The sequence below is a fragment of the Phodopus roborovskii genome, unplaced genomic scaffold, assembly GCF_943737965.1.
Source record: "Phodopus roborovskii unplaced genomic scaffold, PHOROB, whole genome shotgun sequence".
In the NCBI taxonomy this organism is placed as follows: Eukaryota; Metazoa; Chordata; class Mammalia; order Rodentia; family Cricetidae; genus Phodopus; species Phodopus roborovskii.
In genome coordinates, this window is record NW_026126541.1 from 24,868,198 (window position 1) to 24,886,685 (window position 18,488).

Consider the following 18,488-nt stretch of genomic DNA (forward strand, 5'->3'; position numbering starts at 1 on the left):
TGCAGAGATCCACAGCTAAGCGCTGGGCAAAGCTCCCATAGACCAGTTGAAGCGAGAGAGGGGAGATAACACCATCGGCTTTTGACAAAGTCCTCTTTTAACAATTCTCTCAATTATACTGTTAGCAGAGAAATATTCACTAGATCATCTTGGCTTAATAAGAGAGCCTGCTTCTGATCTTCATCAAGGGGATAATTCCCCTGAAATTTCAGATTTAGACATTTCTTTGAGAAGCCCATGTCAGATCTTTCCTGGGTGGAGCACGGAGACTCAGGACCACTTCAACAATAGCAAGTGAATGCTGAAGGTAACTTCACCATTCGTCAGTGTTTTTCCTAAAGCCTTCCATGGGCCTGGAAGCAATTGTGATAGAAACATAGATTGGGTTTAGAGATATTCCCTCATCAAACCTATGATTTTGCTGTACAGCCTTTGGGGGGCATCAAGGCCCCAGACAAAATCAAAATGGTTCCAATCTGGAAATAGTTTGAAGTAGCGGAGATTTGTAACTTGGGGAAGTATCCTGGCTACATCTTGAGGTGTTATGAGGACATCATGTCCACCAGCCCAAATGGCAGTGGGCACCTTCATGGCAGTCAGGTCATAGATAGGAGGACGACTCTGTGAGAGAGACAACAAGCAATCATGAAAAGACACTCTATATAAGCAGCATGTGGACTTCAAAGAATGGAAAGCCTGCAAAATAAGTATCTGCTATGAGCATAACTCTGTTAGACAATGAGAGAGTGGAGGGAAAAATGTTCCCAGGCAATGAGTGGTTCCTGCTTCAGGGACTTTGTGAGGGAAATATGCAAGGAATGATAGCTAATTGGGCACTTGAATACAGACTTTTAAGGGGGTTGGGTTTTTTGTGTTGGTTTGAATAAGAATGACCCCCATGAACTCATAGTTTTGAATCCTTGATCACCAGTTGGTAGAGTTGTTTGGGAAGGATTAGGGAGTGTGGCATTGTTGAAAGAGATGTGTCACTAGGACTGGGCTTTGAGGTTTCAAAATCTATACTATGTCCAGCGTCTCTTTTTTGCATCATGGTTATGTCTCAAGACGGAAGCTCTCAGTAACTCCTCCAGTGCCAGGCCTGCCTGTCTGTCACTATGCTTCCCACCATGACTGTCACACTCTCTAACCCCTGGAAACTGTGAGCCCTAAACTAAACTCTTCCTTTTATGAGTTGCCTTGGTCATGGTGTTAGAGCAATAGAAATGCAATGAAGACAATAGATAAAGATGTAAGCTGGAAAACCTCCTAGTGAAGGGACAGTGTGTGGACCAAGACCAGGAGCAATAGTTACAATGTCCCAAGCTAAGGAATCTTAGAAACGCTGGGACAAAGCAGAGTCAATTTTCAGAGCTCTGTGTCAAGGCAGATAAAGCATAAGCTGTGGGATGATTACAGAAGGGATAAGTAGAGGATTGATTATAGCAAACTGAGAACACATGGCATGGATTCTCTAAATTAAAGCTTTGGAGACAACTAAATTCTCCAAAGAAGACTAGAGGGACCTGTGGAGAATCTTAGGAGAGTGCCATCATTTCGGAGGGTTGGGAAGATGAGTAATATAAGGGACGAAGAGGGAAAGCAACTAACCAGAGCATTGGCCTACAGAAATCCAGGATGAGGGGAATTGTTCCAGACTCATAAAAATGAACATCAAAATGTGGGAACAGAAAAGTAAATTTACTAATTAAAAGCCATGAGTGACTTTAAGTGATTTCTTGTGTAACAGACCCCAAACTTATTTTTCCAAAGTTCAAGAAAGAAAGGGAGGGGGAAATAAGACTTTTCTACTTTTATACTAAAAGGCATTGGAAGAAACAGAAGGATGGGATGAGGACTTAATTGAGCAAGGAATCAAAGGAAGGCTTGTTTGCTTATGTTTAAAAAGGACAGGGTTTCCTATAAGGCAGTAAGAGCAGCTGGGACCAAAGCACATTACAGATTCAAAGTAACTCCTATTAAAAGTCAAATGAATTTCTTTATAGAAATAGATAAGAATATCATAACGTTTGTATGAAAGCAAAAAAGGAAATAAAAAAAAATCACACTTCTAAGCAGATAAAGAAATGTTTGAGACATCACAATTCCTGATTTCAAATTGTACTACAGAGTTATAATAATAAAACAAGGGCTTGTCGACCAACTGAATACAACAAAATACTTGGAAACTAACGACAGAGCTACCAAGATGTAAAAACCACACATTGAAGAAAGGACAACCTTTCCAACAAATGGTGCTGGGAAAACTGGAGGGCCTCAGGTTTAAAGACAAAATAAGAACCTGGTGATTCACTCTGTAGAAAAAGTCAGTTCAAACTTTAACACCAATGTGTTTACAAGTTCAGCTCCAACCAACCATGAGGAAAGTGGCTAACAGCTTATTAAAAGCACAGTGCTAAAGGAGTCTACCGTTCTATGTTTTGTTTCCATGAGAACTGTGCATTTATTTACCAGGATGCTAGTAAAGATTCCTGTGAAACAATTCCCATTACTGTGCACCTTTTAAATTTTTGGTATAAAAAACTATTCAGTTACATTGGTTGATTCTTACTGAAATTCAAAATAAAGAACCTAAAATAACAGGTACATAAAGCTAATATACATGTTAAGGAAATTGATGTAAAACAAAATGTTAACATATCTAATACCTCTGGATGGAGGGAATGCAAGCAATCTACTCTCCTTTGTGTACACCCCTTTTATTTCTAAAATGTCTGCATATTAATAAGTCCTGCAGACTAAAAATTGAAAAACCTATCAGTACAAATGTCAGAAATTAGCATATAGAACTTTTATTATGCAAATAATTTTCCATCAAAATTTCCCAAACCCCTCTTCTGAAGTCTCTGAGTGACTCACCTGGTTATAGTGATTCATATTTTCAGCTTCACTTCCCCAGTCATAAGCTCTGAATTCATCAGATCGGTAAAGCTGGAATCAATGTTTCAGAGAGGATATTCACAGTAAGAATCATGAGAGCCACAGCGAATCTCAAAGAAATATAAGGTTGGGAGGGAAAAGGGCTCTGGATTCTCAGAAGGAAGCAAACCTCATATTAGCACAGAGAATGTTGTCCAATAGAAAGACTATGATGGTTTATCTGGGTTTTAAAAAGAAGCTCATAGAAAAGGAAGCCCCATTAGATAGGAAGCCAAATCCCAGACACTGCTCTCTTGGAGGAAACTTGAACTCTCTTCAGCTGAGGGCATATTTTACCAGCTCTAGTTTAAAATGGAATTGATTTGCTGTCTACCATAAAACCCTTTCTCCTCAACTCCAGAAAAATCAAAATCTGGGGAGGCAACAAGGACAAAAGTGGAGACAGTTTCTAAGTGTCTAGAGATGAGAGCCTGTTGAGAGGAGAAATTTTCACCTCTGGCATTAACTGAGATGTGGACAGGGCTGACTTTCTGTGACAAAGATGTTACCTGTTTTATGTGCAGGATGTTCTGTATTGATGATCCCGTGGGCGCATGTGACATGTACACATCCAATCGGCTCTAGGAAGTTAAAAACAGTCATCCAAGGAAATGGATCAGAAACAGAGAACAATTAAGAGTTTGTAACAAATAGGAAATTTGCTTTCAATTTAGACATCAAAGCATCTCAGAATATGTGTCTATATGAAACATCTGGATATGAGCAGACCTAGGTTGAGCTGGGCATGGGTTTTCCAAGGAAAAATAAACATGAACTAAGTCTAAATCTTGGTGCAGGGTAAAACGACCAGGTAAAGAGATACGTGCAAGCACAGGAATTGTATATATAGGTGCAGGCATGGTATGTACAAAGCAGGCTTGTAGGCTGCCACAGACAGATCGCAGATCCTGGGTTTCAGGTCTGTATGTTGTTAGTTATCATCTTTAGGACTCTGGTTAAATTATTTAATTTGAGTTGTACTTTTTCATCTACAAAATAAATATATTAACCTGGTAGATGTGGCACTGGGTGGTAGGGATAGGAAGCAGAGGCAGGAGGATCATTATGAGTTCAAGGTCAGTCTAGCTATAGTGTGAGAGTGTCTCAGAAAACCATACAAACAAATAAATAAATGAACTAAAAATCATGCTATCAACCTGTTAGGTTCCTGTGGAGAGATAACATTCTACAACAATAAAGGAGAATCCTTCCAAAGATTGTTTTAATCTTCGTGGAGATCATAGGGGGAAAAATGATGCAGTCCAATAACAACAATACCTGTACCTTACATATTATGATTCATGTAAAGGGAAACTATTGAACATCCTAACTTCTGAACAAGGAGGCCTTGATCAGTGGTTCTTCACAGGTGTAGCCTTTGAAAGCATAGGCATGAGATGGGATGGTGAACTGCTCTTTTGGAACTGGCTTTATTTGAACTGTCTTGTATTCTTTCTAATTAATGATTGCCACATTCTCGTTAGGATATAGCAGGGGTAGCTATGTAACCACTCTACTAGGCAAATTTAAATTCCTTCTGCTTGAATTCTCAGTAACAGGAAACAAGTTGCTAATAGAATTCTAACATCTTCCTCAGAAGGGGATTCCATCTCCTTCGACTCTGGACTAGACGTCCCACATTAAACAATGACTTTTCTTTGAATCCAAAGTCATAAATTAATGGTTGCACCCACATATAATAAGTGCACAGCTTACTCAAACTTCTCCTTTCCCAGAATTTAAATTTTCGTTTAATACACTAAAATGAAGTAAACAGAGAATGTTGTAAGTAACAGTGGCTTACAAGCATGTGGGAATATTCTTAGCGCTTTTTAGGAAAGTGTTCAGTCTCCTAACTTTGACAGATGATGGAGTGAATCTTTCCTTTCCCTGTACTCATGTTCATGTTCTTTTTGGATACCTAATCCTTCATGCACATCAAATATCTGCCTTCAAGGACTTGCAACACCATGCCTTTATATAGCAAATTGAAAGCTGGCATTTCTTCAAGCATCAGATGGCCACTTAGTTCTTTTCTTTTCATATTTTAAAATAAACTTCATTTAGATTTTTAAAGATATTTTATATTTTGCATCCATGCCTTCGAGAAACCTCTCCCATGGGAAAAGGTCCTTCTCATCTAGAGTTACCCATAATTCATTCGCTATTTGTTGTGGTTCCCTCAAATAAATCATTCTTAGTAACTCTTGGGATGATCTCCTAATTTCCAAAAACTGAAATATAAAGGAATGACGAAGTCATTACCAGGAGTGGTTGAATCTTATCTTCTTGTAGATAAAGAGTGTGTGTGTGTGTGTGTGTGTGGGGGGAATCATAAAAAACAAACAAAATAAAATAAAACACAAAAACCCAATTGGGGGGGGGGGAAATGTTTCCTATGACCTCCCCCTGATGCCAGAGCTGGCCTCTCTCCCTCACCATCAGGCTGGGTTAACCAGTGGAGCTGAAGGTCACAGGGATGCTCTCTAAGTGTCCCTGCCTGCTCTCTCTTAGCTTCTGGGCTAGGTTGGGATGGAAGAGGGAACCTGGTGGGGGATTTTTTTTTGAGCACTAACAATCATGTTCCTCTTCTCTTGGGCCTGTCTTTGGAGCCATGTTAATTGAGCCTAGGGAAGGATAGACTGGGGCATATCCATAGGGTCTGACCAGACATCTGGGCCTGAGTCAGTTGGGTAAAAGGCCTCTGGTGGCAAACACACACACACACACACACACACACACACACACACACACACACACCTCTCCACCCTTAGTTTATTCCACACATGGGCCAGGTAAATGTCAACAGAGAAGATGCCCATCTTCTGGGAAGGGCTATTAGGGAGGATATCTAGCAGGTGAGTCCTCTGTCTTTTTTTTCCAGTTGGCTTCTTCAGCCACACAAGGACTTCCTTGGAATCCCCTGAGTCCTGTCTTCCAATTCTATCAGCAGCTCAAGCAGGCTCATCCCATGAGGGCTGGCAGATGCCTATGCTGTTTGCCCCAACAGGGGTTCACCAAGGCATAGAGAACCTAGAGTTTCCAGCCAGTCCTGCGCCACCCCTAAACCTATTTCCCCTTTGCTCCAGGATCCCTTTTCCTTTCTACTGATCCTTTGCCACTAACAGCTGAGCCCACACCCTCATGGCCACTGTGGTGCACCCACTAACAGCAGCGTTCTCAACTCTTAAAAAGAGAGTTTTCAAAGCTGAATGAAACATTTGGAATGTATAGGATCCTGTGCCCAAATTCTCTAAAACAAGCCAAATAAAGCCACGTAGTTCTTATACATACCATATTCATATTTTTCTTATTGAATCCAGCCCACAGGGACATAAACTCACTACACAATGGCCGGAGTAGCTTTCTGTTGCAGACTTTGACGTAAGATGCCTTTGCCTTCTTATCTTCTAAAAAGAAACCTTTGGTACCAAACATATGCTGTGAAAATATAAAAAGAAGTTTATTTTTAAGATGTCTCCTTAAGTACCTTGATACTTGCTTCATTATAAGAATGAACCAATTTGGGAATCTATTTACATTTGCATTTATTTTTCTGCAGATGAGGAGACAAAGTCACTTAGAGGAGAATAGATACCTGTTTCCAAATACAGAAGGTCATAAATTGTAGTAAGGAGTCATTATCCATGGTGGATCTCTCCTGTAATCTGTCTAATCATAAATTACCAAGTTCTCATTCAGTGGTAAGAAAGAGGTTTTCACTTTAAAATGAACCATTGCACCAAACTGGAAGGACATGTGAGTTTTATCTGAATTTTTCTTGTACACATTGGCTGTGTTTTACTGTCATAAACTAACCATTCTTCACAGTGAAAAGCAGAGAATGAAACATCAGAGAGAATTTGGTGCTGGCATCAAATGCATGATGATGTCACAAGGACAGCATGTTAAACTATTCAGGTCTTGTGAATGTAAGCTTGGGTAGATCTCCAATGTAGTCCAGGAACTGCTCAGAAAACCAGTGGTGAGGGAGTCATAGAACTGGGTCTTAAAGAGGCAGGACCTCTGACAATAGAGAATGTATACATATAAAACACAAACATTATTGGGCTCACATCTGATGTATGGAAGAAGAGCAATGCATTTTTACAAACCAGATGTTATTGTAGATGGATGAGTCTATTGCAAATGTCTTAACAAACTAGTTTATGAACTTGAGTATGCTGGTACAGGAATTAGAAACAGGAAAGTTGCTGTAAGTTCAATGACTGTCATATTAATTAGTGGCAGTCTCCAAAAGAAAGATAAGAAGGAAGAAAAGAAGGAAGGAAGGAAACAATCAGGCAGATGAACAGACAGATAAGAAGCAAATTTATTCAACCAACCCTGTCCAGATGTAGATGGTAGTCAAAACTAACCGATGACAACATATTTTGAAATAGTTGTTATATTTCTTCTGTTCAAAGTAAATAAGGCAGTGAAAATGGTCATTTGACTATAGGACAACATCTTCCACATTTCAAGATGTGTTCACTAATATTTCTTTTATTTTCTACAACTCTGTCCCAAAGCAGGGCCTCACATTCTTTTATAAGACTTATAGTGGTGGTCAGGGTGCATGTGAGAGGGCAGAGAGGGTAAAAGGGAGGGAGGGAGAGAGGAAGGAAAGGAGGGAGGGAGGGGGAACTGGGATCGACATGTAAAATAATAAATTTAAAAAAGGAAAAAAAGAAGTATAGTGGTTGTCTAATTTTCTTTCTGGTTTCATTTTTGTACATATTTATTTTTATAATCATTCCAAACTCAAAGGACAATATAAACTAAAACTAAAGGACAAAAAAATACTAATAATTTTATCCTTCAAGATATGCTATTTGTGGTCATGACAGCAAGAAACCTAGACCAACAGAAGGTAAATCCAAAACAACTCTTAAATAATGAAATTCCAAATCCACAATTGTTAATTGAAGTATTATTTTGCAGCTTTAAAATTAATAGTAAATATTTAAATGTATATTTGAACTATAAGATATTTGTGGTAATATGTTATTTATGATTTGATAAAGCTTGCCTGACGTTTCAGGATGCAAAACCATCCTCAAGCTATAGAGATGAGGCAGTGGTGATGTATACCTCTAATCCCAGCAGCCAGACTAGTTAGCTATAGAAGCTAGGTGGAGGTGGTACATACACACCTTTAATCTTAGCACTCAGGATTAAGAGGCAGACAGATTTCTGTTAGTTCAAGGCCACAGTGACTAAATGAAATTGATTCAGTTCTAAAAGAAACGGCTCACACAAAGGTGACCTCAGCACCTGGGATCACAGTCCTCTAATCCCAGCACTAGGTTGGTGGAGTGATATGGCTGGGCAGAGAAAGGAATAAAGGGCAGGAGGAAACAGGAACTGGGAGCTTTTGCCTCTGAGGATTCATAGGGACAGGATTGCCATTTCAGCTAGGTAGAGGTAAGATCTACTGGCTTGGTTGCTTTGCTTCTCTGATCTTCAGCTTGAAGCTCGAACACCAATATTAGTCTCTGGGTCTTCTATTATTTCATGTTAACAGGTATTGAGTTACTGGAATAAAACTAGGTTCTTTAATGATTAGCATAAGCTCACACATGGAAAAATGTGTATTAGTTACAGTTTTCTAATGTCAAACCAAGACATTCATAATCATATGTAATTTAAAGAATATTTCCCATTCACACATTGTGAACTCACTGACCTGCCCAACTAAGCAGAACATGAAAATGTATGAGCAGACAATAAACTGGTGTAGAACCCAGCTCAGCTGGAAGTCTATGCAAGCCTCCTTGTAACTGACTGAATTTAGTGACTTGTATATGGTACCTACAGATACTAATGACACAGACACATATACACAGACACACACACACGTACGTGCACACGCACACACACACACACACACACACACACACACACACACACACACACACACTTCCAGGAACATTCTCATGGATTCTGACTTCTAGGGAGTTTGCCTAAAGTTCCTACTTCTATTTCATACAGATTTAAAAATAATAAGGATCTATGATACAAGAAGAGATCCTGAGATAAATTTTGGCAAAACGAGGAGCCTACCTTGATTATGGAATTTGGAAGTAGAAAAAAACTGGTAAAAATGCTTGTGGGATATTTGAACGAGATCACAGGACCCAAGGCAAAATTCATTTTGATTCTTTGTGCCAGTTCAGGCATGGTGGAAAAGGCTATAAACCCTGGGAGAATAGGAGACAAGACAATCTCGTAAAAATTTCATATACTCATGCAAAATTTTATCAATGGGAGTGAGTGGGATTCTGAGTTGCTGGACTTTATCTTCCTACTGCAGTGATCTCGGAGAGGAGTTGGAATGTCTCTCTGAGTTGTTTTGCCAAGATAATCTGACTTAAGATCTGGGTAATCCATAACTTTTTCTAATACTCTAAACTCATTTAGGGGAAATGATAGTAGCTGGTGGGTAAGGGGTGATCTGGTAAAACAGCTACTTCTTGGTGAACTATAGAAACCTCATTTTCTAAGTACCTAAGCATGTTGGTCACCCACAATTTTAAGTTGCTCAGTGAGTCACAGAGCTTCTAGAAGTAAGCAGTCAGTTCACAAGACACAAATAAAGCGGTTCTTTCTGCAGTTGTTTGCAGTTATTCTGTGAGCTGCCTTGCCTGCTACAGCATAAGATTTCATTGTCATTATCTTTGGCATCTTGCTGGATGTTCACGCCCCACCCACACCGTTTCCAGCTTCCCAGAGTGAAGAGTTTTCCCTTGGATCCACCGTGATATCGGTAAGATCCAGGTGACTCCATTTGCTCTGCTTTTTCCAACAGTGGCCTGACACCATTTATACTCCTGTGAGGATAAGGGTAAGGATCAGTACTGCACCCATGGAAGTTACAGGGGGTTTCTGGGCAATTTACTTCCCCAAGCTGCATTGCTGTGTCTCTGCTGGAGGTACGCTAACAAACACACATATACTTGCTGAAATGTTAACACTGCTGTTTGGGTCATGGAAATTAGCTGAGCAACTGACACTGTGCCAGGTACACAATTGGCACTTAGAGGATGTTTGGAAATGTGTGGAGGATAGTTCTTTGGTTGTCACACTAGCAATGCATTTTATAGACAGGCATTTATGTGTTACAGTCAGGGTTAACGAACAACCTTCAAATGGATTCTTTCCTCATTTAAAAATAATTGTACCCCCAATTCAAGAAGCACTTAATGAAACATACTCATGCCCAAATGCAACAGGGCATGATGGTTTCATTTAGTGTATTTTCTTTGCAGCTCAGTAAGGATGTCCTATTCACATACAGAGTTGCAAGTCAATTCCTTTGCCAGGGCTTCTGATCCAAGGTGGGCTCCAACAAACCTGCTTTGAATCTATGTTTTGTATCAGTGGGATTGGTCTGGAGATCGGGGAGGAAAAGTACTGAACACAGACCCCTAAACAACAGGAAGTATTAGATAGAATTAGCATGTAATTGTCCGGTTTCTTTTGGGTTCTCTTCTTGGCATGTTGATAATTTTTTGATCTGTCTTCTCCTTTGCCCACTTCCCCTCCCAGGTTTGTAAAAGACTATCAGCATGAAGAACTAAGCAGCATCTCTTTCTGGTTTTTTCCCAAAATGTCTGGGCAAAGCTTAGGGTGGGTGTGTGGCTTAAGATCCTTGCCTAGAATGTCTGAGTCCATGAGTTCTAGCCCCAGTGTTGCAGAAGAAAACAAAACAAAACAACAACCAAATGTCAAGGCTCCATTTACAAATAGAGATTAAGTTAAGATATTTTAATTTTTATCTTCTAATAGCTATTTTGTAAATACTAAATCATATAGATAGATATGGCTAATTGATTCATTATAGTTTCATGTCACAAACAAATGTGACCAAGTAGTTTCCATTTGTTCACATTACACTTGATCCCTCACTTTTAACTTATTTAGAGTGTGTCTGGGTTGTGAGGCAGCTGTGAGTGATATGGATTGTACTGTTTTCCTGATCTGTTGATTTGTCCTGTTGCTTAAGTTTTATCTTCCCAGTATAAAAGGGCATCTGGAAACTTTATCTTTTGAATTACCTCCCTGGACTTTGGACATAAACTATTCCTGGAGACTTATGTCACCATAACAGTTGTGTGTGGGGCTGTGATCCCCAAATGAGGGAAGGGTTAGGTTGGCTCTTCATACTCATAGCTTCTGGACCACAGGCTCACAGATATTCAGAATAGGAGGGTTATTCTCAGCACAGGACAGAGAATGAAGGGCAATATAAATAGCAAGCAATTACTTAATTCTAATCAAGTTGTGACAACATTAGCCTTTGTAAACATACCTATTGTAGTGCCGAGTGAATGTCCAATGAAGTACAACTTCTCTTGACCTGTTTTATTTACAATGAAATCTATTATCCCGGGGAGGTCATATTTGGCCATTTCATCAAAGCTGTAAATGAAACAACATATAAATACAACTACAGTTTTAAAACTCAGGCACTCGTTAGAATCTTTTTTTTTTTTTTTCACACAGGAACTCTGTACCACCTACCTATTCTGTGTGTATGTCTTTATGCACTCAGTTAAATGGAGACCAATACAAAATTTTGTGCTTTTGTTCTGTTTATTTTCTGATAGCAGGAATGGCTAGGGGAGTAACATATTCTCTCAAGTTCTTCATTCTTATTCCTTATGTTTTTCTTTGTTCCCCTTTCTTGCTTTCATTCCCTCTCTTTTTTGCTTCTGATTTCCCTGTGGTATTGATGAATGTTATTCAATATCTATCACTGTTGCCATTTATGATTCTATCATTTGCTAGCTGAACAACATTAGGGAAGTTATTTAAATGTTATGACTGCGAGTATGTCCACTTGGAAAATGAACAGGGAGTTCCTGGCTTATAGGGCTGTTATGGGGTTTGGATTGTATGGAAGAAATGACTAGCCTGTTAGTAGGTACTCAATCTCATGTTGTCACTGTTAGTACACACACACACATGTTAAATGTCCTATGATATCGACATTAAACTCCTATGTTCATCTAGCATCTGTAGAGATCAAAAAGGATGATATTATATTCAGTAGTATAAAGTAGCACATGAGCTTGTAAAAGTGCACACGAGGGAACCAATAAACTGATACAACCAAATGTGAGAGAATTGTTATGGCACCTCACAGAGAAACACTTCCAAGCGTTCTGCCAAAGGTTAGACATATGAAATGTTTTCTACATTTTGCCCCTCCACACAGCTGTAGTCCAAAAAAATGTATTCCTTTCCCTTTTTCCTCCAACCCTGCTCAGGGAGAAATGGCTATGAATTGATACAAAAACGATGTGCTCTCTATTCTAATAGCGGGATATAAGTCAACTTGGTGCTTAGGTCCCTTGGAAGGGAAGTCTATGAGGGGCAACCCTGTCCTCTAGTGAGAGCAGAAAACAGTTCTACTGAAATAAATTGTCAAAATACCAAAACCTTTTTATTAACTCTTCATTCACATTTTAAAATATCATATTGGAGTTTTTCCTAAAACTGTATGCTATATAATCTTTTTCTGTTCCCTCCTTTGGGTCTCCTCCCCAAATGTTGCTGTCATTTATTTGTTATTTGAGGTCATGTTTTCATGAAGACTGAACTATGGCTGGTCTGGAATTCACAATATAACTCAGGCTGTCTTTTAACTCATGGAAATCTTCTTGCTTCCCCAGTTCTGACATTACAAGTGTAAGCCACCATACTTGGCAGTATGGAATATAATCCCAGCTACAGTTTCTTTAAATAAATATAACATGAACATATTTTTTTTTACAAAATAAATTGCCTGAGAGAAAACACTACCTAAAAATACTAATAGAATTAATTCTGCTTTTTTCTTTTTCCTTTGGATATATTAAAAACACAGAGATTTTGTAATCCAAAATATTATGTATTAGCCACGAATTTGTATTTAAGGAAACCCCTCTAATTTTTCACAGATTTCTTTCTTAGACACAGCTTACCTGAAGGCCCAGAATTTCTCTTCGTTTGCTGAGAGAGTTTTGTGTCTTCTTGACCAAGTATTCCCCCGACTGTTTCCCATCCACACATCATAACCCGCATCTGCTAGAAGGAACCCAAGGCTTCCATTGGCGAAATTCTCAAGCCAGTAGGCATTGTCTGCAAACAAAGCATGCTGCATATATACAACCGGCCGGGGACCTAGACAAGGGGTGTAAAGAAAGAAAGGAAGAAAGAAAGAAAGAAAGAAAGAGAAATTTTTAGCCAGAATCTTTCTCTCTCTCTCATACACACAAACACAAACACACACACACACACATACACACACACACACACACACAGAGGCAAGCACACATGCACACATGCATGCAGCCACACACTCAGGCATGTACCCAGAGCATACCGTTTCTCCTTTGTCACTAGTGTGTTAGTTTAGAGTTTTAAATCCACAAGACCAGGTGCTGGATGGAACACATACTCTATCATGGTGCTGACTGGTGTGCATGCATCAGCTTCTTGACTTTTTAGGGCAATTTACAAAGTAGCTTCTACTTTGAGGAGCATTTTACAGATGTGCAGACCAAGCTTTCAATAATTAAATAGCTTTCCTAAATGGTCTCCTTAGTATCAAGTTTCAGAGCAGAAACTTAAAACCGATCGTGTCTCATGTCGAAGAACACATCTGTGACTGCTCTGCTCTATGCACAGATTTGCAGTCACCACCCTATGAAGCTTTGGCTTACAGTTTTCCAATCCTACCATGGTACAAATCAACACATGTTAAATATAAACCATACTTCAATTGCAATTGTGATCCCCCCCCCCCGGGCTAAAAGGAACAATATGATACTCTTTCTAGATGCTACACAGGGCAGACTTGTGCTTTACCTTCTAGATAGTCACGGAATGGCAAGTGCAAAGCACTACAATGCACTGTGGTTTTGGACTATATTTAGCTAATTGGGTGTATCAAACATTTTTTCCTCATGGTATTTTCAATTTAAGTTGGGTTTATTAGTGCATACTCCCATTCTATGTTGATTAGCATTTGCAAGCATCTCTTGCAAAGATGCAAAGCTTTAGATGGTTAATAGAGTTCTGCATCAGACTTAGGGAGGAAAAGGAGGTACATGTAAGTGTGCATAGATTACTTCATTGTCAAAATTTCCACCGTTTCCAGCTTTTGCTCACTGGGAGAATTTGCAAGCTATGAAAATAGAAAAAACTAGACATTCTTCTACCCAATCCCAGGTTCACAAGTGTTGTAGAATATTCTTTTTAAAATGTTTTATATTCATTTATGCTATGGAACATTTGTTTAATGATACAAATATATGTTGTATTTTTTTATGTTGCATTTGTTTAACTCTGTGAAGCTGTGTTACTTTGCCTGTTTAAAACACCTTCTTGGTCTAATAAAGAGTCGAATGGCCAATAGCAAGGGAGGAGAAAGGATAGGCATGGCTGACAGGCAAAGAGAATAAATAGAGGGAGAAATCTGGGAGGAAATTAAGGAGCAAAAGGAGGAGGGAAGATTGCAGTGGCCAGCCACCCAGCTACACAGCTGAAGTAAGAAATAAAGAAAGGTACAGAGAAACGGAGAAAGATGAAAACAGAGACAAAAGGTAGATGGGATGATTTAAGAAAATCTGGCTAGAAACAAGCCAAGCTAAGTCTGGGCATTCATAAGAAAGAACAAGCCTCTGTGTGTTTATTTGGGAACTGGGTTTCAGGCCTCTAAAAAGCAAAGAACAAAGGAAACCCCGCCCCCAACACATGAGGGAGTGGCTGTTCAGTGAAGTGAGAGAACCAGGGATGTTGATTTAAAAAAAAAAAAAAAAAAAAAGCAAAGCAGCAACAAGAACAGCAGGAGCAGTGAGTAGCACAATAACTAATGACTAAAGATATAGGTCCTGGAGTCAGGCTGCCCAGATTTAAATCCTGGTGTTGTCACTTGTTATTTGCATGACTTGGTGCCTGATTCAGAGACTGCCTGTCCCCATCATCTGTAAATGGAGATGGCTAGTGTTTGCTGAGAGTTTTAAGTGACTAAAATATATAGAACACTACAGCTAACAAGTAATTTTCAACTCCATTTCTTTTCACAATTTTCTCTCCTTGAATTTATCCCTGTAACATTCTTCTCTCCATACTCTTTCCTCCATTGTTTGTTGCCCGATTTAATAAAGACAAATTGAAAAATAAACAAGACCCAGGATGCTCTTCTATTTTGAAATGAAGGTAGCACGGCATTATTTTGAGTATACCCATCTCCTAGAGTAGATATTCTATTAAAATTATTTATTGGTTTCTTTACATTTAGATCTAACTTGGAAAACTATACTCTGTGTGGCAGAATTGCCCACATGCCATTCTGAGTTTTCATTTGAAAACTCTTGAGTTGTGTATTCCTTTCTCAGAGGGGCAGGTTATATAGCACTGATTCTGGTAGTTTTGGCTGCCATTGAATATGGATGGAGGAAAAGAAGCTATAGGACCAACATGGTAAGCAGGTGTCAATAAAATAGTCCCCCCTATCCTTTGGAAATCTTTTGTTTACACTTAACTCACCCTCTGCATAGGGTAGCTGCAATTAACTCTTTCTTTTAGAGTATAATTTCCATGCTTTTTCATGTTTGGCTCATTCATTTCACAAACTGTCCCTTTGATCATGGCTGCCTGAACGTTAGTTTTCATTCTTAGAGAAAGCTTCAGAAATGCACTGTTATTCAAGCCCGTGGTGAGAGAAGAGACCCATTGATCCTAGAGGGATCAGAGGAGGCACATTTGGGTATCTCACTGGAGTCAACTTCATTCAGCCTAGCAAACCTCCTTATAACAGCTAGGAAACTAGTCCTCCCTACCCCCAAGAAGCCAATAATGAGTTAATAAAGGTAGTTTCCACCTTGGTATTCACACCGGAGGACTAGGCCTGATTTTCCTTAGCAAGATCTGTCTTGCCCTTGAGTCTTCAGGGAAATGAAAGAAAAATAGTGAGCCTCCCTTTTTTTTTTTTTTTTGCCATTAAAAGACCACTACAGTAACTCAAACCAGTGTGCACAATTCAAACCCTCTCCTGATGAATAGCTAGCATTCAATTTCAGTCATGCATCTTTCTCCCCAGGAGACATGCCTGCTGTACCTGTGTGTTCAGCCTGTGCTCTCCCGTGTGGAATCCTGTTGAGGGCAAGAATGTACCCATCTGCAGTGGTGACTTCATACTCTTCACTAGGGTAGCCATTGTAGATGATGATTTCGCTCTGTTGTAGACATAGGGTTATTTGCAGCTCTGTCTCTCAGGAGTCACCATGAAGTGACTAACAAGTTTATGGGGCGGCTTATATGAAATCTATAGCCATGGGTAGTTGTAAAATTAAATTTATTACACAAGGTCTTCATAAAAATAAACAATACGCTAGAAGGGACCTACATAAATATTGGGGTGAGTATTTAGCATTGACTGATCTGAGTAGGCTATGTTTCCTTGTTATTTGTCTTTTGACTTTCATTTTAGATTTAAAGATGGTAAAATTCCATGCCAGGAGAATGCTGTCATGAGTTATCCAAATAGTTTTAAAAGCATGACTTTAAAAGGGCTATTGAAGAATGTAAAAGACATAGCATGTTCTGCTTCTTACAGCTAGAAAATATCAGCTATTAAGTCAAAGGGGCCGATTTACCAGCTTGACACTTGCAAAAATGTTACAAACTGTTTATCCCATCCAAGATTTTTCCTGTAGCAAGGCTGGGCCTTTTGCAATCCCACCACCCATTAATCCAGTTTTATTTGAAGTTGTTTGGACTTACAGCATTCATCCACACTTCAGGATTCACTTCATTTTCGAAATCCAAGAGTTCACTAATACTTAAAGTTCCACGTATCAAACAAGCTGTTGTTAAAAATAACCACATCATAGGCATGCCTGGCACAAAACATTTAATGTTTATGGGTTAATCTTATCCATCTATGTTTATGACTAAAATTAAAATAGTACCATGTGGAAACCTCAAAAGACAGCAGAGAAATCTGGTGCTTTATGGAAGAAACAAATACTTGATGTGTTAGTCATCTCATGGAGTAAACTTAACCCAATCTGGAGGCCTTTCAGATTTTGTTTTAACTAAGGTATTTATATTGCTCTGTCTTTGTTCATCTGTTAGTTCAAAAGGCAAGTTTTGACATTATGGCAAATTAAACAGTGGAGTCATCTGTATCCTTGCCTTTCATCCACAAAGCACATGGGAACAATGAGCAGATGGAGTTTCCACTAAGTCATCAAACTTGTAGTCAGTTTCAGGAGAAGTGATACTTTCCCATGCACATTTTCCAAAGTTCATCCTGGCACATTTCCATATGTAGTCATACTCTATTGCCATAGCTCAAAGAATCATATCTTCAAACAGACCAAACCATCTGAGCAGGTGAGCTCATCTCCTTGATGCTACTAAAATAAGTCAACCAGTACTTGAAGTTCAGTCTCCCCACAAACAAGCTTTTTGACTGTGGATAAGGATGCTAAACTCTATGTGTCTTAGTTTTTTTTTTTTTTTTGTTAGTATCATTAAGATAATAATATCACGACTTGTTCATAGTGACAGTGACAGACATAACACACGGCAATGTAAATTCCTTAGAGACGTTTCTACTATTTTTCTTGTTAAGATGAGCAAGAGGCTAATACCAGAAATCCATTACTATATCCAGTTAATGTCTAAATTTTAAAAGCACAGTTTACTTTTATGCAAATAGCCTCTTATACATCTTGCATCTTCTTTCAAATACTGTCTATAGATATTATATGTAATTTGAAAAATAATGGGAGATGTCAGCTCATAAAGAAAATGACACTAATAATATCTATTGAAAACTTCAAAGGCATGGTCTTCAATGTTTAAGTTATGTTACTTAAATATAGAAAAGCTCCATACATGCGTTACTGATACATCCTCACAAATAGCAAAGCAAAGACTTAGAGACACTTACGATCTGCCCAAGGTCACAGAACCAGCAGGTGACAGGTCTAGGATGGGCATGCAGACAGCCTCACTGCAGAGCCCTTCACCTTATGGCCATTCACATCTGCCTCCTGGTTGTGATGAGTCTCCATCTTACCTAGTTAGGTGAGCTTCCCCTGTCCAGAGGACTTCTGTACTTTTGCTTTTGACATCAGGCTGAAGAGTGAGATACAGCTGTAGTGACAGTTAGAAGCTAGAGAAGTAACAAACAGGAAGCTGGTGGAAATGAGGAAACCTTGGACTATGACACGCCCAAGGCGTCTCCCCGGCACACCAAATGCATGATGCACTTGTAGATTGGGAAATAGTGGTCTACATGATGCCAAATAACCAGTTTGGCTGAGTCTCACTGATGTTTGCAGTTAGTGTCTGTCACTGTTGAGAGGAATCAGCAACCTTTTCATGCCAGTGCTTCACATGAGCTCAGAATCCTATTGGACAAAATCAGATAACAGGCTCTCCCCTCCCAACCCTACAGCATCATCAGCATCATGATGGGAATCCACAGAAACAATGTATGAAAGTACTGGTGTCAGCTGTGTAGTATGCAGGGAAGCATGTGACTA

The 18,488-nt window shown here is 39.2% G+C and overlaps 1 protein-coding gene across 4 annotated transcripts; it reads right to left on the reverse strand.

The window, feature by feature from the left end:
* Nucleotides 1-204: 204 nt before the first annotated feature.
* Nucleotides 205-18,268, reverse strand: Lipn (lipase family member N). Of its 4 annotated transcripts, none has more exons than XM_051199898.1 (10): nt 18,020-18,268; nt 16,714-16,796; nt 16,049-16,166; nt 12,909-13,107; nt 11,252-11,361; nt 9,004-9,140; nt 6,232-6,378; nt 3,447-3,518; nt 2,878-2,949; nt 205-621 (listed from the first exon to the last, which is right to left on the reverse strand). In XM_051199898.1, the coding sequence occupies exons 2-10, from the start codon at nt 16,720-16,722 to the stop codon at nt 388-390; spliced, it is 1,098 nt and encodes a 365-aa protein (XP_051055855.1). In that variant the 5' UTR covers nt 16,723-16,796; nt 18,020-18,268; the 3' UTR covers nt 205-387. The 4 variants fall into 4 exon arrangements, with proteins under 4 accessions (XP_051055855.1, XP_051055854.1, XP_051055853.1 ...); XM_051199897.1 differs by having other exon boundaries at nt 17,891-18,268; XM_051199896.1 differs by having other exon boundaries at nt 16,714-16,829; nt 17,891-18,268.
* Nucleotides 18,269-18,488: the final 220 nt, after the last annotated feature.